General features: G+C 36.8%; 1 protein-coding gene across 1 annotated transcript; it reads right to left on the minus strand.

The window, feature by feature from the left end:
* Positions 1 to 5,932: 5,932 nt before the first annotated feature.
* LOC149420329 (transmembrane protein 18-like) lies at positions 5,933 to 7,266 on the minus strand. The gene has a single exon (XM_089636088.1). It carries the CDS (start codon positions 7,239 to 7,241, stop codon positions 6,780 to 6,782), a length of 462 nt encoding a protein of 153 aa, XP_089492214.1. The 5' UTR covers positions 7,242 to 7,266; the 3' UTR covers positions 5,933 to 6,779.
* Positions 7,267 to 24,815: the final 17,549 nt, after the last annotated feature.

Here is a 24,815-nt window from a genome sequence, read left to right on the forward strand (position 1 = left end):
TTATTGTTAAGAACCTTTTACTTTATCAAGAGTTCCCAACACACTAAATCTGCAAGTAAAGGCAGAGATGTCTTGCGCGAACGCGAATATTCATTTTTATGTTAAAGTGTTAAAAAGCTTCAAATTTGAAAGTGGCCATTTTTTCTGGTTGCAAAAATGTTTTGAAAAGACAAAGAAATTGCTCCATCAAGTCAATCGCCAGCATTAAATTACTCAAGCCCAAATTTTAAATGGTTTTCCAAACAGAATTTCTAAGGAAGATCTAAAACCTTATTATTGGAAAATCAAACAATTATAAAGACTTCAAAAATTTTCCTTTTCTTCAGAATTTCTACCATGATTTTGAAATGACTACCCAGAATTTCTACCATGATTTTGAAATGACTACCCAGAATTTCTACCATGATTTTGAAATGACTACCCAGAATTTCTACCATGATTTTGAAATGACTACCCAGAATTTCTACCATGATTTTGAAATGACTACCCAGAATTACTACCATGATTTTGCAATGTCTACTCAGAATTTCTACGATGATTTTGCAATGACTACTCAGAGTTGTTACCATGATTTTGCAATGACTACTTAGAATTTCTACCATGATTTTTATATTCTTCTTGAAATTTTATTGAAGAGATGAGAAAAATAATTCTAATTTATTAGATTATGCATACGATTAGAAAACATAGTGACCTACCTGTTCGTATTTAGATGTTCTCAAACAATTGTGAATATTTTTACAAAATGGCGGTCATTAAGTGATCGCAAAGATAGTACAGAAAAGGGTAGAACAAATATGATTTAAAATTTACCTCCCAAAATGATCTCGGTCTCAGTCAAAATATCAAAGGGAGAATTAAATATATCTACATGAATAAAAACTGCGAATTACTGTCATATAAAAATCAAAACAAGTTATTTTTATAGCTACAGCTGAGTTCAAGTTAATTTTAAGTCGTAATTTTAATATCTTTAATTACACACCCATAATTAAACTGAATTTAGTTTAGTAGGTACCGGTTTATCTCCCGGGATAACCACTTGCCAGGCGCCATTAAGATGTTTCTGATTGCAAAATATCACTTTTCATTACTTATCGTAATAATTATAAAACCAATACTGACGGTAGTCATTGCAAAACTCTGCAATGATCATATGCGGACTGGGGATCAATAACGAAACTCGGTAAAAATCATGTGCGGACTGGGGATCAATATCAAAACTCTGCAATGATGATATGCGGACTGGGGATCAATAACGAAACTCGGTAAAAATCATGTGCGGACTGGGGATCAATATCAAAACTCTGCAATGATGATATCCGGACTGGGGATCAATAACAAAACTCGGCAAAAATCATGTGCGGATTGGGGATCAATATCAAAACTCTGCAATGATGATATGCGGACTGGGGATCAATAACAAAACTCGGCAAAAATCATGTGCGGATTGGGGATCAATATCAAAACTCTGCAATGATGATATGCGGACTGGGGATCAATAACAAAACTCGGCAAAAATCATGTGCGGATTGGGGATCAATATCAGAACTCTGCAATGATCATGTGCGGGCTGGGGATTAATAACGAAACTCGGCAAAAATCATGTGCGGATTGGGGATCAATATCAAAACTCTGCAATGATCATATGCGGACTGGGGATCAATAACGAAACTCGGTAAAAATCATGTGCGGACTAGGGATCAATATCAAAACTCTGCAATGATGATATGCGGACTGGGGATCAATAACGAAACTCGGTAAAAATCATGTGCGGACTAGGGATCAATAACAAAACTCGGCAAAAATCATGTGAGGACTAGGGATCAATATCATAACTCTGCAATGATGATATGCGGACTGGGGATCAATAACAAAACTCGGCAAAAATCATGTGCGGATTGGGGATCAATATCAAAACTCTGCAATGATGATATGCGGACTGAGGATCAATAACAAAACTCGGCAAAAATCATGTGCGGATTGTGGATCAATATCAGAACTCTGCAATGATCATGTGCGGGCTGGGGATCAATATCAGAACTCTGCAATGATCATGTGCCGGCTGGGGATCAATATCAGAACTCTGCAATGATCATGTGCTTGCTGGAGATCAATATCAAAACTCTGCAATGATCATGTGCTTGCTGGGGATCAATATCAAAACTCTGCAATGATGATATGCGGACTGGGGATCAATAACAAAACTCGGCAAAAATCATGTGCGGATTGTGGATTAATATCAGAACTCTGCAATGATGATATGCGGACTGGGGATCAATAACAAAACTCGGCAAAAATCATGTGTGGATTGGGGATCAATATCAAAACTCTGCAATGATGATATGCGGACTGGGGATCAATAACAAAACTCGGCAAAAATCATGTGCGGATTGTGGATCAATATCAGAACTCTGCAATGATCATGTGCGGGCTGGGGATCAATATCAGAACTCTGCAATGATCATGTGCCGGCTGGGGATCAATATCAGAACTCTGCAATGATCATATGCTTGCTGGGGATCAATATCAAAACTCTGCAATGATCATGTGCGGACTTCGGATCAATAAAACCAATAATACTAAGGGTAGTCATTGCAAAACTCTGCAATGATCATGTGTGGACTGGGGATCAATAAAACCAATACTAAGGGTAGTCATTGCAAAATTTTGACTTAGGATTCTACCTTTCTTCCTGGGACTGGAGTCAACTGCGCCAACAACTGAGCCACATCCCGATTGGGTAGGACCGATATTTATTTCGTATATACTGCTTTAATATCATCCAATTTCAGAGAAATATAAAAATTTCCTCGTTTGTATACGTGACATCGTCGCCAATGTCATCGCCAACGAGTCCACCTGCCGAGTTTCAGCTTGGTCGGATGTCGGTTAGAGAGGTTATTTCAACTTCCATAATTTGCATTTATGAATTCAGCAAAATCTATCTATTTAAAAATTATTAAGAATGTGTTAAATTATAATAATGTAAATATAGGAGAAATAATTTATGACTCTATTTTGAGGGGTTAAAATTGGCGCGAATCAGCTTATTTGGTAGAAATTATTTAATTAGGCGTAAACGTACGGATAAAAATGAGTATTGCTAATTTAATAAAATCCTGTCAAAAACGGGATTGCAAACAGATTTTCAATAAACTTTTAGTACATTCATAATATAACGTAACACGTGTTCATGCCCCTGTATTTGTCCGTCTGTTTGTCTGACAAAATGCTAAAATATTTTTTTTTTATGAACACGTGTTCCGACGTCGCGATAACAGATTCGTGTTTAATGAAATTTTACTAGTGAAATCTGCCCGTGTTTAACCGGATTACGAATAATTTGAGAGATTCTTAATACATTAGCAATATTCCATATCAGTAAGTTTTCTCAACTTCTTAATATGAATAATATTTGGCTAATTTGTATAGCGCCGCTTTCGTGAAAAATCACCTCAAGGGCGCTGTTCAAATATATTTATTAAACAAATTAAAACTAGAACTCCTACTTTTATTTTTATTTTATTTTTATTTATTTGGGAAAATCAACAGATTATTTACATATATAAGAATAAACTAAATAATAAAGATAAAATCCAATAACAGATTTTCACTTAAAATTATAATAATAATAAAAAATATTAAAACAAGAAACTAAGGGTTCTGTACCCGTGGCCTGAGAAATTTACAAAAAATACAAAATTGTAAATAATAAATAAAAAATAATAACAGATCTAGGAACACAAATAATATACTAATAACCAGCTAAATTTCAAAAATTTAAATTTAACTGATATACTAATAACCAACTAAAATTCAAAACAAAATGTATTGTATAATTTCAACCACTAGATTTACATTACCATGTTCCTTACGCATAATTATTAATTTTAACAACACGATCATCCAAACTATATTATAATAATTTATCAGATCATTAAAAACAAACGAATAAGTGTTGAAAAAATATACCAGTTTTACAGTAACAGCATTATGATTCTAACTCAGGGATTAAAATCACATAAACGAAATAGGATAATGAACAGGGTGCGGCAAAACAGATAGTGCAGTTATGAAGAGCTATTAAAAAAAATGACACAACTTACAGAAATGGGGTTTATTTTATTTGGTACATTATGCCTTTTTATTCATCAAGTCCTGAAGGTGACGTCAGAAAGATGACAGCCCTCAGCAGCAATACACTGTTGAAGGCAATTTCTCATTGTCTCAACGGGTATAGCGGCGATTTCCTGCTGAATTCGATCCGGTTGTCCGGCCCGAACCATTGTAATGACTGAAAACGGCACGACCCTCCCGATACAATGAGACCCCTCCCAGGTATCTTACCCCCACTACACGGGATGTACCGCCCCTTCAAAACTACACTGTCTGTTTTGGTGAACCTGTATTTATTACCCCTATCTATGGTTTGATTTACTTTATTTTAGAGCAAAACGATACATATTTTACCAGGCATTTTATTCTGGGTTAGGGTATTGCCTAACTGGGAAGGGTTGGCTAAATTAAGTTTTTGCTCCAAGTACAGGTGATGAAAAACCATGTCTAAACAACTGAAAATTTTTATGACTCATCACAATTTTTTTGTAAATATACAGGTGTTAAGGGATGTACTTGTCAAACAATGTCAGCAATCACTCGTTAACATAAGTTAAGTACTTTCCTTAACACCCTGTGTATTGTAATGCAGCCATCACATATTTTACAATTCTTTAAATATATTATCATAGTGAAATTTCAGCACAAATAAACAGTTAAAAATATAAAATTGCATGGGCTAAGGGCATAGGGGATGAGTCATACCGATCATTAGATTAGACGTAATAGTAATTCAGTACATTATTCAAAATGATTACGTATTATGCTGACACGTGAATACCATAGATAATAAAAACAAGGAAGGTGGGCCATGAATCATTGTTAGTTGAAAACTGTGCACATATAAGTATTGTTAACACATTCTATTGCAAAGGGCACTAATGCAACGCATAACAGCGCCCCGCCTTTGTTTCTACCTACACAACAAAAGCATAACTTGTGTTGGCTACGCCACTGATAGTCCTTGCAGCTTGGTGAAAGTCGGCGTGCTTCTATGCATCTTCTCTTGTTTCTATTATCCACGATCATATAAAATATTATAGCTATATAAATAATCAAATTTTTATTAATAGAAGTATAAAAACTTATTTAAACAAATAAACCGATAGTCATGTCATCTAGCAGCTAATTGTTATTTTATGAACCTTAAATCTATAATTGAAAACTTACTGTAAATTAATTGCTATTATTAGGTATGCTGTTGGAAAAATAAAACGAAAGAGGCTTTCGGGTCATGTGACAGGTTTGTTGCAACATTCATTCACAGACATCAAGTTCATCTCTTGACTTTATTCTTGACGTTGAATGAATTATGTACCTGCATATTCAAATTAAGCTTATCGTAATACACATTAACTAATTGCTAAATGTTATGCTATGTTTTTTACATCCCAAGAATTGGCGAGATAAGATTATTTGGATGTGCTATTAAAAATTTTGGGTACATTTAATATTTGTAATTTTGCCAAATCTAACACACAATGTGGTGATTAGTTCAACATTGAATCATGACATATAATATGTGATGGAATAACTATTATTTAATCAATCAAATACAAATATATAAAAAAAAGGAATGCCGTATTGGCTGAGTAGTAGCTTATCAAGTGTAATTCAGATAAGATACAAGTGCAGATAAGTTTATTAAAGGGGTATAATACATAAATGTAGGAAAATGCATCTGAAGGTGAATTTTATTAATAATGCAGGTTAATACTTGACGGAGTACCTGACTGAATAAATATTATAAATTTGCAAATTGGCAGCCCTTTCACACACTACAACTACATAGGGTCGCCAAATTCACAAGCTGACTCTGTAAAATAAGATTGTCAAAATGGGGAATGGTAATACGATGGACATAAAAACGGAAATAAATATAATTCTCATAATCTGTATGTACATCAAACTTCCTTATGTCACCTGGAATCTGGTTAGACAATAATAATATATGTACATATTTCGCAGGATGATTACTACCAGAGCCGGCCTTGGGCCAAACGGCGCACTGTATTAGGTATAATCAGTGCCTTGGGTCCTTGGCAAGTCTGCGCACAAAGTGGATTGCTCCAATTACGCCTGCTCAGGTTCGGACCTGATTAGGCAACTACGAATTACCATTTTTGATACTTTTATTTCCTTGCCCCCATATGCCAGAAACATGTGGACGAGGAGTTATGTTTTTGTGTGTAACTCGAAAACGCTGGTTACTGATACCTTATTGAAGTAATTACTCCTCGATGTTATCTTGATACACACTAATTAAAATGTAATCATAAGTCAGATAAAAGAGGGAAAAAATTGAAAAGCGAAATGTTACATTGGAACCAATTTTTACCTCAATTACATTTATAAAATATAACATTAAAGTAAAAGAACAAATTGAAATAATGTTTTTTAAAGTGTGGCAAGAATTTTTTTCCAAAATAGATTCTCTAAAGTTTTTTTTGTAAATAAAGAAGACTTTATCTACCTGACAAAATAAAAACATATTATCATGCGTATATAATGCACTTTGTGGCTTTATCCATGAATGTGATAGTAATTCAATCAAACGCTCACATTATACATGAAGAATAAAATTAATATTTTCATTGCAAAAATATCTCTCTATTAGGAAAATATTATTGTAAATGTCAACCTGAAATAAAAGTGCAAACTTAGTCGGTTTTGGAATGGGTGGTGATCATTGCATTGCGACTGCTTTTTTTCTTCAGCTGCTCTTTGAGCTGCGCTTTCTTCAGGTTTATCATCAACTGCGTGGATTGGTAGAGCCAGCTCCCCACCATTATCATACAGTTGAGCAGAATTGGAACTGAAAAAACTATAGAGATAAATAATCCTTTGCTGTCAAAATACTGTTGTCGTGAAAACAGTGCCCAGTTTTTGGAGGCAAATTCGTTGATGCTCTCAGAGAAAAACACCATCAGTAATAGTGAAAAGAAGAGCACAATTTGGAAATTTCCATAATTTCTCGTTGTAAGACATGTCAACGTTATTGTTATATGAAAGGAAATTAATCCCATTAGCCAGGGGTCTCTCCATTCAATGCTTTGTAAATATTTGATGAATCCATTTATTTCATTGATTTCAATAAAATCTGTATCCATGTTGAATAACATTTATGTATTATTTGGTATACGTAAATGTCATCTGACATTATTGATACTGATGATACTGATTTAAGACTAGTGACTTACATCTGAGACTTATACGTAGTGACTTACGACTAAGGCCTATAACTAATATCTTAATGACATATATATTTACAAATGTAGAAACATACAACTAACATTAACATTAAAAATATAATTTTACTAGAGCCAGAAAAAGAAGGAAGTTCTATAATACAGGGTTTTCCAATAAGAGGTGTTATTTTGATATTAAATCGTAAAAGATCAATGGTTTTGTTGCTTGTGTGGCACGTAGCGCCGTCTTGTTGAAAGTAAACGTTGTCCAGATCAATACCATCCAATTCCGGCCATAAAAAATCATTAATCATCTCTCGATAGCGATCCATTCACCGTAACTGTTGCTCCAGCCTCATTTTCGAAAAAGTACGGTCCAATGACTCCGCCGGACCATAAAATGCACCAAACAGTCACACTTTGAGGATAGAGAGGCTTTTTAATAATAACTCTTGGGTTTTCCGAGCCCCAGATGCGACAATTTTGCTTGTTGACGAAGCCACCGAGATGGAAATGGGCCACATCACTCAAGATGATTTGCATTTGATTCACTCAAGTGAATTTTAATAATTTCAATGCGTTTTTGAAGCGTGTATCGTTCCATTTTTATTAATGGCGTAGTTTCTACTTGTCAAATGACAGCTTCAAAAGTAACATCTACCAAAATAGCGGGCTATTCAAAATAACACATCTTATTGAAAACCATGTATTAGGGTGTTTTTATAATTCATTTTAGAACACTGGTGCAAAATGCGCCCAATTGGTTAGTTGGATTTATATCTTAAATGGATGAAGTGAATGAATGAAATTAACCGTCGATATTTATCGCACTTAGATGATTCATCTACCAACAATTAAACTGATTGTTCAGTAATAAATAAATACGATATTAAGGGGGTATTTCACTATGTCGGGCTAAAATATCTGACTAGCTATCCGTTGGCTGGATTTAAAGATCAGAATAACTTCGTTATTCAACGGCGACCGTTTCACCATTGTTTCGAACTTCCGGATAGATAACACTCGAAATAGTCTGGCAACATCGCAAAATGTTTGCAGTTACTCAATCTACTGCCACGGCTGTCATGCGTCACAGTCCGCACATCGCGAAGTGTGCATTTTTTTGGTTATGTTATGTTGATTATCAGGTCATTTTAGATAGATTCGTGTCGAATTAATACATTGTTTCTTATTTTGAACACAATCAAATAATTCAGGATGGATCATACAAGCATTCAAATTCATTCTACAAAATTCGACTCACTTCTCAGCTGTTAAACTCGGAATGTTTTGACGCCATCTTTGATTCGAGGAATAGCGCCTAACGTGAGGTTCGAGCACTGATTAGTCAAATCGAACTTTAACCCGAGCGTTAGCGTTATTCAGATATAGTGAAAACGAAAAAATGACTAATCCGCGGATAAGTGCTTGGTCAGAACATAATCAGAGATAGTGAAATACCCCCTAAACACTAATTTTTCCATCTTTGTGAATTAGAACCTTACATCATGTATAGTTATAAATAGGCGTTTGTTTTTTAGGTTATATTTTGTGGTATGATGAAATTACTGAATGGTTATCTGCCCTCTTTGAATTTGAGACCCATTCCGCTCCTGTATGTGAGTCAATGAGTCGCCGCCTTTTACGCTTATCTGCTGTTCTTACATAATTGTTTATTAATTGAGTCGGGGCCGGGATGCTGCAAGATGCAAGACCAGAGGCCGACCATCTCGCAGCTCACATCGCCGGGGATTAATAATAAATGTTCCACTTCCTCCCAACTCCCAATATGGTGCCCACCGAATAATATTATGAATTAATTCACTTTGCCGGTGAATTCATAAACTTTAATTGAATAACAAACAATAAAAGGGTGATTTTCTTTATTTAATTTCACCTTTAAGGCGATGCCATACGTAGTAATTCAAAATCATGTGTTTTTCGTTTAAAAATTTGGTAGCCTAGAAATGTTTCAGATGCTTTAATTAAATACTGCGAGTAGAAAACATCTTGACCTTTGAAATAATCGAGTATTTTTTAGATAAGTCTTTTTATAAGCACAGAAAAAAATAATGTATAAGGCCTATGAAAACTGCTTTAAAGTTCAAAATCTCCTACTTACGAACCCATTTTCGGTTATTATTTCATTAAATTAAGTTATTTATAAAATGATCGAAAAAGAATTAAATATTTATGCCTGAACATCCACAAAATAAAATAAAAAGCACTTTTTGGCCATGTTTTTTCTTGCATAAATCAAAACAGGCGGATGGTGTTAAGCGGGAATTTAAACCTTATCGCGATCTACGTAAGGGTTGTTGTTGATAACGGCTCAATTTAAAATATTACACGACGTAGTGCATCGCCTAAAGTCTTTGATTTTTTTATGTGAATACCGCACAATTGTCAAACTGCTCGCTGTTACCGGAGCCAGTGAACGATAAGGGGAAGGTGGGTAACCACCTGGCTATTCAGATCTGATCACCAAACACAGCTTTTTATATCTCCACACCCTGTGGATAATAATTCCCCATAGCGCGTGTGTCAACTTTGGATGCCGTATGGAAGGTGTTTTTAGTAAAGGAAGGAGAGGAAACTCTGGGAAGGAAAAAGGTATGAGGGGTGGGTAGGAATCCCAACCAGTCTCTCCCGACCCTGCCGGACAAACCTCACTCCATGAACCCAGGCATCCCTGCTGATTCACTAAACGTTGCGAACCACTTGGGGTGACCTATGACAGAGGTGTTGGTTATCCAATAAATGATACCTGGTTGGTACCAAGCGACGTTTCTTTACTGAATTTATTTCACTTTTGATACAGAGAGTATCTACCACTCTTAGGGCGTGAGCACACAGAGAGCGGTCAGAGTTCTGCGTTCTAGTGACCGTTGACCGCTCAAGAGTTCCAACGCACACAAGCGGCGTTCAAATTCTTGCGTTCTAGTTTCGTTTGGGTCTTTGCATATGCAACATGTCACTAGAAAGTTCATCATCCGTGAAAATATATTGCTCTTGTGGAGCTTAACAGCTTCTAAAAAGAAAAGAAAGTATTGGGTGCACCCAATCAACACAACACGAGAAGAACAAGGCGAATTTACTAATAATAAAATTTACTTAAAATTTAAATTTACTAGTAGCAATTTCAAACCAAGCTTCGACTTTTTTTTCGTGTTTTTGATAATTTACATCACTTAAATCGTATAACAAACTCCTTTCCCTAACCAATTCAATTAACTTTTCTGTGTTTGTAACCTCAAACATCGCGGCGTTCTGGCGTTCTCTGCCTCGGCGGCAAAAGAACTCTTAGAACGCGGCGTTCCGTTTTGACCGCCGCGGTCTGACTGCCCGCTGTGTGCGTTGTTGTTATAGTATCAGTACATTCTAATGAACGCCGAACGCGGAACTCGGAACTCGGAACTCCTGACCGCTCTCTGTGTGCTCACGCTCTAAGTGTCGTTCCTGCTGAAATAAGTATATAAAAATGCACAGGTAATTTTAAATTAAAAAACAGCCGATCAATCATACTCTTTGCGTTTATTACGCTATCAGTTTTGTACTTGCGACAACGCTTAAAAAGTAATTTAATTTACCCAAATTGCATGCAATTATTAAATTTTTCAATTAATCACCTTATATTATTCGTAACCGGACCTTAATTGAACCACCTCTCTCCGGTGTGTCGGTAGGTACTGCCAAAAAAATATAAGAAAACAAAATATAAGAATTTCACGGGGTATCCTTAAAGCGGATTGATTTTGAGATGGATGCACTAGGTACAATTTACACTCTACAGTTTGGGAAGAACAAATGAATAGTTGTTTGATTATTTTTGTTATTTGTTTTTGGGGTATTATGCCGTGTTGCGCTAACTCCTTCTTTAGCCAACGTTTCGGACAGCATTGCAGTGTCCATCATGAGGGCAGATGTGTGATTTATTACTGCAATGCTGTCCGAAACGTTGGCTAAAGAAGGAGTTAGCGCAACACGGCATAATACCCCAAAAACAAATAACAAAAATACTTTTGGCCGTGAAAATCTTAAATCATATTAGTTTTATTGATTACTTCAAAATATGTTTTTACAGCCCCCATAAGCACTTGCTTTATTTTTAATCACGGGGGTAAGATCGTGAAACCCTGAAACACCATGAAACAGTTTCAATTTGGGAGGTGGGTATGGGTACTGGCGCCCCGGAAACAACTAATGGATAGCCAAAACTTCTGCCATAGATCACCCAAAGTGGTTCGCTACGTTTGGTGACTTAGCAGGGGTGCCCGGGTTCATGTGGTGAGTTTTGTTCATTTCTTGGTGGCGGATGCGTCTGCTCACTAACTGCGCGACGGGTCGGAGCGGGAGACCCTTTGACCTCTACAGCCGGACTCTCGACTCGACCGCAACGCGTTACATCACAGAGGGAGGGATGGATTTATAATATCACTCCTGGACACACTAACCCACCAATTCCTACACACCCCTAATACTTTTTCCTTCCCAGTACTTCCTCTTTTTACTTTCCTAAAAAATACCCTCCACACAGCATGCTCAAAGATGACATAAGCCCTGGCATCCTGGCCTATAAAAAAACACTTTTACTGACTTTATATCACTTATTAGAAGTGTGTTGAATTGTCACTGTCTTTAGTTGCCATGTAACCAAAAAAATTAAGCTCATTTTCTTTATTAGTCATTTTTGTTTTTCATTCAATTCTGTAAAGAAAAAAGTTTAATAATTAATTAATTAATCTTTATTTTCATTATTTCAACAAGTTCATTTTCATAATTTCTACTTTATTTTCATTATTTTAACAAGTAAAGTAACCTATTTATTTGCTGATTGTGTTCATTTTATCTCATTAATATCAACAGTTTAAAATACGGTTGATGTACACTTGAGCAATCTACTGAACTGGGAACCAGTAAAAGTGTCACCTATTATACACATACATTGCACGTAAGAAAAAAAAATACTTAGATTAACAAGTTATCAAATATTACATTTATATAATTATATAAACCTATGTATATAAATTTCGACTACCATAATACGGGCGTGTGTCTAGTGTGGTAGTCGAAAAGCATGTAAAAACTGTACACATTAATATTTCATGAATAAAGAAAAAAAAAAAAAAAAACCATAAACACATTATCTGATAAGTAAGTTATTACGAAAATAGTGTCAGCCGGCGTACTGCGGGCGGTTGGCATTTGACTTCTGGTATTCAAAGGTTTAATCTACGAAGTAGACAAAATCTATCGAGAAGATATTCCTTCTTACTCATAATCGCGGTATAAATATTATGCAGGCGTATAAGGCCGGGATAGTGGAAAAAGTGGATGCGAACACCGGCCGTATTAGTAGCTGTCAGATTTATATCTGTTGGTCCCTTAGTATACGCCAGGATATGTGTTTATGAGGTTTGGAACAAGGTGATGCCTGTCTAAAAAAATCTTTCATAAAAATTATTATGAGTAACGATATTACCCCAAGCGCAGTATACGACCTTCTTCCTTGTATAATATCTAGCTATGCAGCGAAGCATTAGGGAATCTTAATACATAAGTAATACTGTAAAGGTATATGATTTATATTTCCCAACAGTTTTAATACGCATTCCAATTTTGAAATTAATACCTGTTTATTTCAGTCGGTAGCACTTTCATTAAACTTTTGTTGTACTCATTTTTATTAAAACGAAATAAGTAGGTAGGTACCTAAATAGGTATTGTAAATGAACGTATGTAATAATTGCAAATTACACTCGCCTTGCCTTGCAATCTCTTTGTAAGTGTATGTATGAATGTAGGTTCCATTAAAAATGATAAATCGATGTTAATAAATTTATTGAGGAAGGTATATTTTTTGATAAATCGTACTTGTTCGGACAGAGACGAAAATAACTCTCGAATTAATTGGTTATTTTATTTAATTAGACATTTTAATATTTCTTCTCGTACTATAAAAACTTATCCAAAATTAACACGCATAAGACCTTCGTGGTCAATGGGTAAGACTCTCGACTACGAATCCGGAGGTCACGGGATCAAATCCCGGCGTGCGCACATAAATTTTATTTAAATAATTTGTATTGCTTCACAATTAATTCATTAAAAATAATCTATGCTCGTACTATACTTTCCGCAAGTACCAGAGTGGAAGATTATTAATAAATTAATTTATTTGACAATTTTTAAAGCGCCGCTTTTGTGAGATATCACCTCAGGGGCGCTTTACAGTTGATGCAAGTATTACAATAAATATAAATATTACAAAAATAAAGTAAAGTTAAGTTAAGTAAAATGAAGAACAGGAACAGGTGACACGAATATAGAAGATGGAGACTTTGCAGTAAGAATCCTAGGTGGTGAAGAAATTGGACCATCTGCTGCAGCGAGAGAGTCCACCAACAGTGCCAGCACGAGGTTCGTCATCCATCCAGGTATGTGTCTGCTGCTAATAAAGCGCTGACACAATATCCTCACATATATACCAGACCTTGGCAGCACCGCTGGGTCTTTCGACGAACATAGACAATGAAGACTCTGCAGCAAGAATCCTAGGTGGATTCTTAGGACGGGTTGTTTCGGAGAATTTGAACAATTCATCAAATTTCAACATTCATTTCCGGGTTCTGTGAAAGTCCTATTCAAGTTCTGTTATTATATCATTATAGGCTAGTTGCTTTAAAAAGCTGAAATTCAAACAAAACTTTAAAAAATCTTTCACAGAACTTGAAATGAACGTTGAAATTTGATGAATTGTTCAAATTCTCCGAAACAACCCGTCCTTAGTGTCGGCCTGAACTGAAATGTTGCTTGAACCATATTTGTGTGACCAGATCTGATTTGCAATTTACTTCCCCATCTTCTCATCCCAATTTCCTTCCCCTCCCCAGTAACTTCAGCCTTACTACATACACCAATTGGGGATGCCATAGACTCATTGGCTCCAGACGGTTGGTAGCAGTTGGGACTCGTGTGCGGAATTCACATTTAGGTATTCTTCCCAAATCTAGATAGGTGAGTACTAGTAAGGTAGGTATTTATTAACGCCCCGTGTAAGATTTCATAAAAAATACTTTGTATTAGAAAGGGCTCTAAAAAGTGATAAGAAGGCGTAGATACAAAAACAGTTGATAAGTAATGTTTTATTGTTATGTATGCATACATATCTTCATCTCCTTGTCCGATTCGGGTCGGGGCCCATCGTCCTGACAAGGTGACTTTGAAAGGGCGATTCCAGTTGTATTTAGGGATATTGGAATTGTCCTTAACCTTAAAATTGACTACATTTTCTTTAACTGATATTCAAATTCTCTCATGAAAACACATTTCCCTCTGAAATAACACTAAGAATTTTCACCAGAATTCTATATTTTTTTATGAACAGACGAAAATTGTAATAACTCTTTTTCCAGAAACTGAGACCAATTTACGAATAATTTAAAGTACTTAATTGAAAATTTGAATAATTGCACGAAATTTGTAATTTGCGAGTGCAAAGAAGCCTACAGCGAAATAAACGCAACGACGATGATAGATTGTTGGTATTTTTATTCAATAAATATAAAAACACGTGTACTTCGTGATTTTGAAAGGCGGTTTCGAGTCCTGGGGCGACGGCGGCGAGATAAACATTATCATTGAAGTAAACTGGTTGGTTTTTACCTTTGAGGACTTTGTCACTTCAAATCACTGCGGCAAAGTGGTGAGAACCGAGAACTGATGGGATAATAGTTGGCATTCACTGTAATTGCACGCTAGGCCCTGTGAAAAGCTTTCATTAAATCTGAAATGCTCCGGTTTTTACCGTGCGTTGATGTCTCTTTCTACGGTTTTTATAATCGTACTGCGTTTATTGGAAAGATACACGCGAAGGTAGATCTATCAAAGCCTAATTGGGTTGGGAGTACATTATTGTATAGAGAGACAATTTAAAGATTTTTATTTTATTTTAAAAAGAAACGTATATCTTCTGGTAACAAATAACCTGACAATAATTATGATTAGAGCATTTCTATAGCGCCGTTTTCGTGAGAAAATCACGTCAAGAAGGCTTAACAACTTAATTCATACGTTTAACCCATTCACCTAGACTTACAACTAAGACTATACTAGAGACTGAAAACTTAACATATTTTTTAAGACCGAGTGGGTATTTACACAATACAGCTATAATATGACTTACAACTATGGTTTAAAACTAGAGATTTATGCCTAACATACGTTTTATTACAATATTGAAAACTCCCACTACCATTGTACGCGGAAGACATTGCTTCTGCAATAATGGAGGATTTAGCTACTAAAGGATATGGGGAACCAGACCTATTTTAACTCGGTAACTAATCTATCAATTTGTTACATACGTGTGTGGTTCTAAAGTATGAAATATATTATCCTGGACGTCTATTACTTGTATATTTGTAAAGAAAAATATAATTTTCTTTAATGCCGAGCTTGTCTCGTCATTTTGGCTGTGTGTGTCGTGGACTGTCACTGGCTGGATGTGCGCCACAGTACCTACACAGTCGAATCAATATTTCGTAATCTATGGTTTAAGACATAGTAAAAATAATCTATGGGTTGTGACAAAGCAGATTGATGGGAATAATTTCAATAATTTGTAATTGTGATTAAGGAATTGACATAACAATTAATAACATTAAATGTCGTTTCTTTCCTTACAGGTAATGTTTTGTTACTGAATTCTTTTCTTTATGTAAATCTTGTGAGATTAACAAAATAAACCTCTTCTTTCCTTACAGAGAAACTCAATTGTGTTTTAATTGACTGTGTCGTTCAAATCACAAGGAAAATATCATTATATATTAATAATTGTTTAAAGTAGGTGCCAGTATATGAGATATTTTTAAGCACACTTAAAATATAAAGTCTGTTTTATTTTTCGTTTTTATGCTGTAATACGAATAATTGTTAAAAAATTATATATTTGAATGTCTTTTAGAATCGAGATTAGTTGAACTCACTACTGACTCGAAACATACTACAGGGAGAAAAATTACTAACATTGAATAATGCTCACATATTAACAATCTCTTCAAATTATTCCTAATCCGAGTAAAAACGGGATTGCAGGCCCTTATTGAATGAATCGATCGGTTTCCTAGTAAATTTTTAGTAAGATTCGAATGTATTATCACGACGTGGAAACACATATTCATAAAGATTCTAATATTTCCGCATTTAGTCATTGTGTATTATCAAGGCAAATGCAAGTGAATGAACATGTGTTCCTATGTATTGGGAACATACTACATTTTTATTTGGAAGCAGCCTGTAATCCCGTTTTTAACCGGATTACCAATGATTTGAAAAGATCTTTAATATATTATCAATACTCATTTTTCTTCGTGTATCATGAGAAAGCTTTTACTAATAAACTGTGATTTTGTTTCCAGAAACCGTTACATAAATAAACTGTGATTTTGTTTCCAGCAGCCGTTACATAAAAATAAATTATGATTTTGTTTCCAGCAACCGTTACATAAATAAACTGTGATTTGGTTTACAGCAACCGTTACATAAATAAAATGTGATTTTGTTTCCAGCAGCCGTTACATAACTAAACTGTGATTTGGTGTATAGCATCCGTTACATAAATAAATTGTGATTTTGTTTCCAGCAGCCGTTATTTAAATGAACTGTGATTTTGTTACTTAAATGAACTGTGATTTTGTTTCCAGCAGCCGTTACCTAAATAAACTGTGATTTTGTTTCCAGCAGCCGTTACATAAATAAACTGTGATTTTGTTTCCAGCAACGTTACATGAATAAAGCATTTCTTTATAGGCTCCTTCTAAACACCTTGCGGAAAAAAATAAACAGTTCCGGAATAAAAACACACGTTTCTTCATACTTAATAGATCAAAATTATCAAAAATTTTATACTTACCACGCTTTACCATCACGAATTTCACCTAATAACTACCAAAACAATTATTGAAAAAATAATCATTTTACCAGATATATTAATGAATCACGATTATGGTCTAATTTTATTTAATTAACAGTACCTACCTAAACTATTTTATTTATTTACTGTTTCTCCGGTATGGAATGTAGCTATCGCTTTGTGGCTATCTATTATAATCAAATCTTTACACACGAGTTTTAGACTCTTGTAAAGGTAAACATGTTAATTTTTATTGAAATGTGTTCTTATTATGTAAATTTAAATAATTATACTGTATTTTATAAAATAAATAAAAATATATAAAAAAAATGAAGTAATTGAACGTTGTTTAATTCGCTATATTTTGAAACGCCGACCGGTTTCAGAACAACCATTCTCTCAGCAGGGCAAATCTTGTGTAGCCGTACGTGCCAATTTTATACTATTTTATTGAATAACTTTGTATAAGAAGAAAAATCGATGTTTGCACTTACGATAAATTAACTGGCCTTATTAGTATACAATTAATTTAAGATTTATCGATTTGCCTTGATAATATATCATGTTCCGGTATCATGATAATATATTCGTAATTTGATAAAAAATTATCAGGAAATCTGTTAATTCATTCGTAAGAATTACCAATAATTTGATGAGATTCTTAATAAATTAGCATTTTCTCTGCAAAGCTCCATTTTAATTAAATCAAACAATGTTAACTATCAAAATTAGTTTAAGCTAATTGTAATCGACCAGCTAGGTCTTTTACACAGACTGTAAGATAGGGGGCCGGTCAGTCCGTAGTAGCCGCTAGGTCCGGGTAGAAATCTGCTTTACCCTTGCTCGGGTCGGTAAAGGAATCTACTTCTATCCTTGCTCCGGTCGGTACAGGAGTCTTCTTTATCCTTGCTCAGTTCGGGGCCGGAATCTGCTTTATCCTCGGTGCGGGAGGAAGCAGGCAGGGGCAGAAATCCAGGGGGGAGCCAAGTCAAAGAAGTATCCAAGTTGAGATCCAGAGAGAAGCAGTCCGGAAGAGCGAGAGTAGAGTAGCGGGTGGCGGTCCAAGGCAGAGAGAGCGAGCTGAAGGCTGGCGCGCCGTATTTATTGTGCAATCCCCCTCTCCCGACTTTGGGGAGGGCGGGGTCGACGCGCTGCCTTCATTCGCGGGTTGTTGATGATCCGCGGGCTGTGACGTCCGCTATGATTTAATTAGCGGAGGTCACAACCTTTAGAACTACTCTACTCTTTATGCTCTCTTAATCGATCCTAACCACTCCTCTCTAGCATTTTTATTTATTAATCAGTTGTACATAATTCATTCAGTGTGGGGGTCCCCGGCCCAACATATTCAGTGGAAATCGTAATTAATTTTCTTATATTTAATTTTACACAAATTCTTATTATCTAGTTATGCCAAGGAGAGTCCGGCCGTTTTATCAATGTATTTTATTTCGTAATATATACGGCCAAACTCTCTAAAACTTAGTCTAAACATTTCAATAAATCATCAATTCAAAATATTGCCCCGTACAACGTTGCTTAGGGGCACGTTGATTGGTCCCGGGCGGACGCCTGGGCCGGCCGGGGACCCGCGTTGAGGGGAAGCGATGCGGGGGCGAGCGGGACTCGAGGTATCGAAGCCCCACGTAAGTTCTAAAACCAAGCTCCCGCTCGGTGCTTCGACCATTATGAAATAGCGGCCGCCGCGAGCGGTACACACCGTCCGGTACACTAATTAATATATAACTTTGTTCAAACCACTATATTTTCTCCTTCTATATTAACTCCTACCGGTTTCGGAAGAACTGTTTCGTTTTCAATAATTATTTTTTATGTGACACCTCTTATGAGCGCCTCTGTCTGTACAGTGTAAAGGCAGGTGAACTATGTCTCGAAGGGCAGAATTGTAAGGCGGGTTAACGTACGGGCTGTAGGAAGGGATTTATCAATACAAGTCTTGAAGAGGCCCGGATAAAGGAGGAAAAACAGATGCCGTTAACTCATTTCACATACAAACCGTCACAAAAACGAGTTGCAGAAACGGCCCGTTCTCACGAATCTAACGTCAACTGTGAACGGGTGTTACGCACGTGCACCGGTACATCGGGGATCATAACTGTAATCGTGGTATCATTATTTTGAAGAATGTTATCTACAGTGGAACCTCTCAAAACGAACATCTCATATAACGAGTAATTCGCATAACGAGCAAAACAGATGATGAAAAAAATAGCTCCCTTAACGAGCGACATTTCGCATAACGAGTGACGCAGAAAGGGCCATCTTCACCTCACTCACTTGCAAGCTGGGACCGCGGCAGAGCGTCAGTCTCTGGTTAGCACTCGTTCCTCTAGCACACATGTGTTCACACATTTTTCTAAACTTCTTACTAAGAACGAAGCGGGCAAAGACATTTTTAATAATTTAACGTCCCTATTCAGGTTAAGAATTCAGGTTGAGTCCCTTCGCAACAAGGGAAGGATAGGGCAGTATTACCGCTGCCAGGCTCACGGCCATTCGGCTACTTGCTGCCATGGCAGTGAAAGATGCGTTAAATGTGGAGGACCTCACAGGTCCTCTGACTGTAAGAAGCCGAGGGATACCCCGGCTAAATGTGCCCTGTGCGACGGAGCGCATACGGCAAATTACGGTGGGTGCCCCGCTAGGCCCCAAAGAAATCATAACTTCAATAGAAATAAAAATATCAATTATAATCGCAACTACAATGTAAATAAATCAAATATTAACCTCCAAGAGAGACAGGGCCATCAAAGTCAGCCGCAAAAGCGGAATCGGTTAAATCAAACTCAGATAAATCAAACTCAGATAAATCCAACTCAAACTCCCATTGTTCCCGCAGCCTCGCTAGCTGCTTTCCCTCCCCTACCTCCCTCTCACCGCAGGTGGCCCGAGCCACACTATTACAATCCCCGAAATTCCCAGAGGGAACAAAGGGCGCCCATCACACAGGGCAGCAGCCAACAACACAGGTTAGAGCGCCAGCCCGATCCAAAACCAACTCCCCAAGACCCCTCTCCCGACTCTCCTCCACGACTCCTGGACCCCGTACATGTCCAGGCACTTGTCGAACAAGCCACGGCGCTTCAGTTTACTATACAACATGCCACCAAAGAGCTGGCAAAAATTCAAGCCCTGATAAGAAATCACAATGTCTAGACAAAATGTTAAATTAATCAACCTACAGACGGCCTTTTGGAACGCCAATGGCTCAGTCCTAGCTCACAAGGAGGAATTAATTGAATTCCTTCACGATTATAGTATTGAAGTATTCCTCATTAACGAGACCTGGCTCAAGCCTTCCAGGAACTTCAGAATACCAAATTACATAACTTACCGTGACGACAGACTAGCCAACAAAGGAGGCGGAACCGCCATCTTGGTTAAGAATAATATTGACCACCGTCTAGCACATTCATTCTCTAGTAGTAACATTGAATCCACCTCGGTAATAATCAATACCTCTTCCGGACCACTTAAATTTATTTCTGTCTACGCACCCCCTACCCGCAAATTAATTCCAGCAGAATTAGACAATCTCTTGTCTGAAAATTTCCCCACTATAATAGCTGGGGACATGAACGCAAAGCACGGATCGTGGCACAGCCTAAAAAATAACACCAAAGGCAACATACTCGCAAATTACGCGAGTACCCATTCTATCGTAGTCGATGCTCCAGATAGACCGACGATTCATCACCATGCCGGTAATCCGGACGTGATTGACATCGTCATTCTTAAAAATACTAGCCACCTACACTCCCTCCGAGTACTTAACGAACTCTCATCTGACCACGATCCAGTTCTCCTCTCTCTAACAGGAGGCTCTAACCCTCTGGTCCCCGTTAATCCTCTACCAACAAAAATTAAATGGAATAAAATTAACGAAATAATGAATAAAAACATAACAATTCCCACATCAATTCCCGACGAAGCCACTCTTAACGCTGCTACCTCCGTCTTAATTCAAACATTAAAATCGTGCATCAACGAGGCGTCCGTTGAGATTCCTACCGACACCACACGACATGGAATACCCGAAGAGATCAAAGATCTTATTAGGGAAAAAAATCTTGTTAGGAAAGAGTGGCAGAGATCTTGCAATCCAATAGTAAAGCATCATTTTAATAGACTCAACAGAGAAGTGCGTGAGGCCCTCAGCAAATTCCGCAACGAGCGATGGCACGACTTCATTTCGACTCTCGAAGACGATAGAGCAGCGTACTGGAAGCTCTCTAAAGCACTCAGACGCCCAAAAACTAAAATCTCACCGATCAAAGGCCCCAACGGATTAGTATACTCCGCTGCAGACAAGGCTGAAGCCTTTGCAGATAGCCTTCAAAGTCAATTCTCTCCCAATACAGACTTCGACGACCCAGCCTTCGTAGCAAAGGTGGATTCAAAAGTAGAATCAATCTTAAGTCTAGATCCTGAAGACCCTCCAATCAGGTTCGCAACTCCTAAGGAAATAAACAACATAATTAAAAAATTAAAGAAAAAAAAAGCAGCCGGTCCTGACGGCATCTCAAATAAAATTTTAAAATATCTGCCAAAGAAAGGCATCTGCGCTATTACAGCCATCTGCAACGCGTCGCTGAGATTACGTTGCTTTCCAAAGGATTTTAAAGAAGCTGACGTAATTTTAATTCCCAAACCAGGCAAGGACCCACTATTAACGGAGAATCATCGGCCTATTAGCCTCCTTCCTTGCCTAGGTAAAATCCTGGAAAAAGTTATACTATCAAGATTAAACTCATTCACTCAGGACAGTAAATTCTTGCCAGACTTCCAACATGGTTTCAGAGCAGGTCATTCCACCTCTCACCAACTCCTGCGTGTTGTGGAACACATCACGGAGGGATTTAATACTAAGAAAAAAACAGTTATCCTCTCACTCGACGTAAGTAAAGCCTTCGATAAAGTCTGGCACAACGGCCTTTTATATAAAATGAACGCTCTCGGGTATCCTTTGAGACTTACGCAATTGATAGCTAGCTACCTGAGAGATAGATGCTTTAAAGTCAAGTCAGAAAACGTCTTCTCCACAACCCGCCCCTTATCAGCTGGGGTCCCTCAAGGCAGCCAACTCTCTCCATCCTTGTATAACATCTACTCTAGTGACATTCCTAAACCCATTGACCACAACATTAAAATCACTCAATTTGCGGATGACACTAACATCATGTCTAGTTCAACAGTCGAGAGCATCGCCACAAAGCGTGTTCAGAGACAGGCCACTCTAACTGAAGAGTGGTGCAAAAAGTGGAGAATTTCAATAAACCCTACTAAAAGCGCCGCGACCGTTTTCTCAAAGACACGGCCTAAACGGCCCCCATTCATTAAACTGTTTGGGGAAAAGGTTCCATGGGAAAAGTCAATTAAATACCTAGGTGTAACGCTTGACTCCAAGCTCACCTGGAAGAAACATATAACTAGTAAAATAACAGCAGCAAATAAATTTCTAGCATCACTTTATCCAATGATGGGAAAGAAAAGTCGTTTATCAACGGATAATAAATTACTTCTTTATAAAACAACAATAAGACCAGGTTTCACGTACGGATGCCCCATTTGGGGGCACGCCGCTCCAAGTCTAATTCAAAAGATTCAACTATTTCAAAATAAAGCCATTAGACTTGCTTTAAATGCACCTAAATGGATTAGAATTTCTTCTATCCATAAAGACACCAACATTCCGTTGATAAAAGACTTAATTGTTTCCCAAGCAACCAAATTTTATGCCGGCCTTTCCAGCCACTCTAATCCAACAATAAATTCACTCTCGAAATATAGCGAAAATGATAAATTTAAATTTAAAAAACCCAAATTAGTCCTCCGGAAGGAATAATAACCTGCCTACAGCCGCAGTATAGTTTTTAAGCTCTTTTTCAACACCACTATAATAATAAAAATAACAGTAAAGTATCTAAAGATAATCAATTATAATTATGTTAGAGTCAGTAAACTCATGTTTAGGAACTCTGTTAAATAAAGTAAATCAAAAGTCAAAAGACATTTTTCTAAACTTATTTTCAGATATAATTTGTAATTTTTTGTGCAACGTTTAATAAACCTTTATATCCCTGTAGAAAAGACCGAAAAGGATAGTCATAAGATAATAAAACTGTACAAATAAAACGTAAAATCATTGAAAAGCGAGAACAAGGTATGATCGTGGCTGATCTAGCAAGCATATTCAATCGGTCGACATCAACGATTTGTACTATCCTCACGAACAAGGATAAAATTAAGAAGATAGATTCTATGATAGATGCAACCCCACTCCGTTACTCCAATCTTCGGACCAGCAGGTTATTTCTGACTTTAAGGCGATGCACTACGTAGTGTAATATTTTAAATCGATTTTTTTTTTAAACTAATAAATTAATATTAGCAAAATGTTTTTCAGTAAGACATTATCTTTATCAAGCCGGATTCAGCCAGAGAAATACCTGTTAAGGCGATGCACTACGTTGTGTAATATTTTGAATCGAGCCGCTATCAATAACACACCTTACGTAGATGGTAATAAGGCTTAAATTCCCGCTTCACACCATCCACCTGTTTTGACTTATGCAAGAAAAAAACATGGCCAAAAAGTGCCTTTTAATTTATTTTGTTAATGTTTAGGCATAAATATAAAAAAATTTTCCGATCATTTTATAAATAATTTAATTTGCCACACTATACAATAAAACCATAACCGAAAATGGTTTAGTAAGTAGGAGATTTTGAACTTTGAAGCAGCTTTCATGGCCCTTATACATTATTTTTTCTGGACTTATAAAAAGAGTTATCTAAAAAATACTCGATTATTTCAAAGGCCAAGATGTATTCTACTCGCAGTATTTAATTAAAGCATCTAAAACATTTCTAGGCGACCAAATTTTCAAACCAAAAACACATGATTTTGCATTGCTACGTAGTGCATCGCCTTAGGCTGGCCGCATACATACGTTTTCCGTATTCGATTTCCGAATTCGTTTTCCGTATTCGGAATTCCGTGAGACTAGCGCAAACGTTCGTTTTTCTTCATTCGGAATGTATAAACGTCAGTACCAGTGTTGCCAACAAGGGCGATATATCGCCATTTAGGCTACTCAGAGCGAGAATCGACGACGAAAAAATCTAAAAGGCGACTGGTCGCCAATTAAGCTACTTCAAAAACATCAATTTTAAACATGTCCCGAAATTCTCTAGCCACCCCCTCCCTCATGAAATAATAATTTTCTGGGGACAAATTTAATATTTTCTTGAAATTCTCTAGCCACCCTCCCCATGAATTTTTTTTATTTTCTGGGGACAAATTTTATTTTTTTGAAATTCTCTAGCCACCCCCCCCCCCCCAAAATTTTTATTTTCACGTAAAAACATCAATTTTAAACATGTCCCACCTAACAGCAAATTCGGCTACTTTACGCTACCTTATGTATGAGAAACGGCGATATTAGGTCAAGATCGTTGGCAACACTGAATTACGAACGGAAATTTCCGTACGTTTGCGTCGGCACAAACAAACTGTATGCAATAGCTGCGTTCCACATGACGTCATTAGGTTTTTTCCATTCGGTTTCTCC

Source organism: Hesperophylax consimilis, chromosome 10 (genome assembly GCF_061612785.1).
Source record: "Hesperophylax consimilis isolate HC1 chromosome 10, BYU_Hcon_1.0, whole genome shotgun sequence".
In the NCBI taxonomy this organism is placed as follows: Eukaryota; Metazoa; Arthropoda; class Insecta; order Trichoptera; family Limnephilidae; genus Hesperophylax; species Hesperophylax consimilis.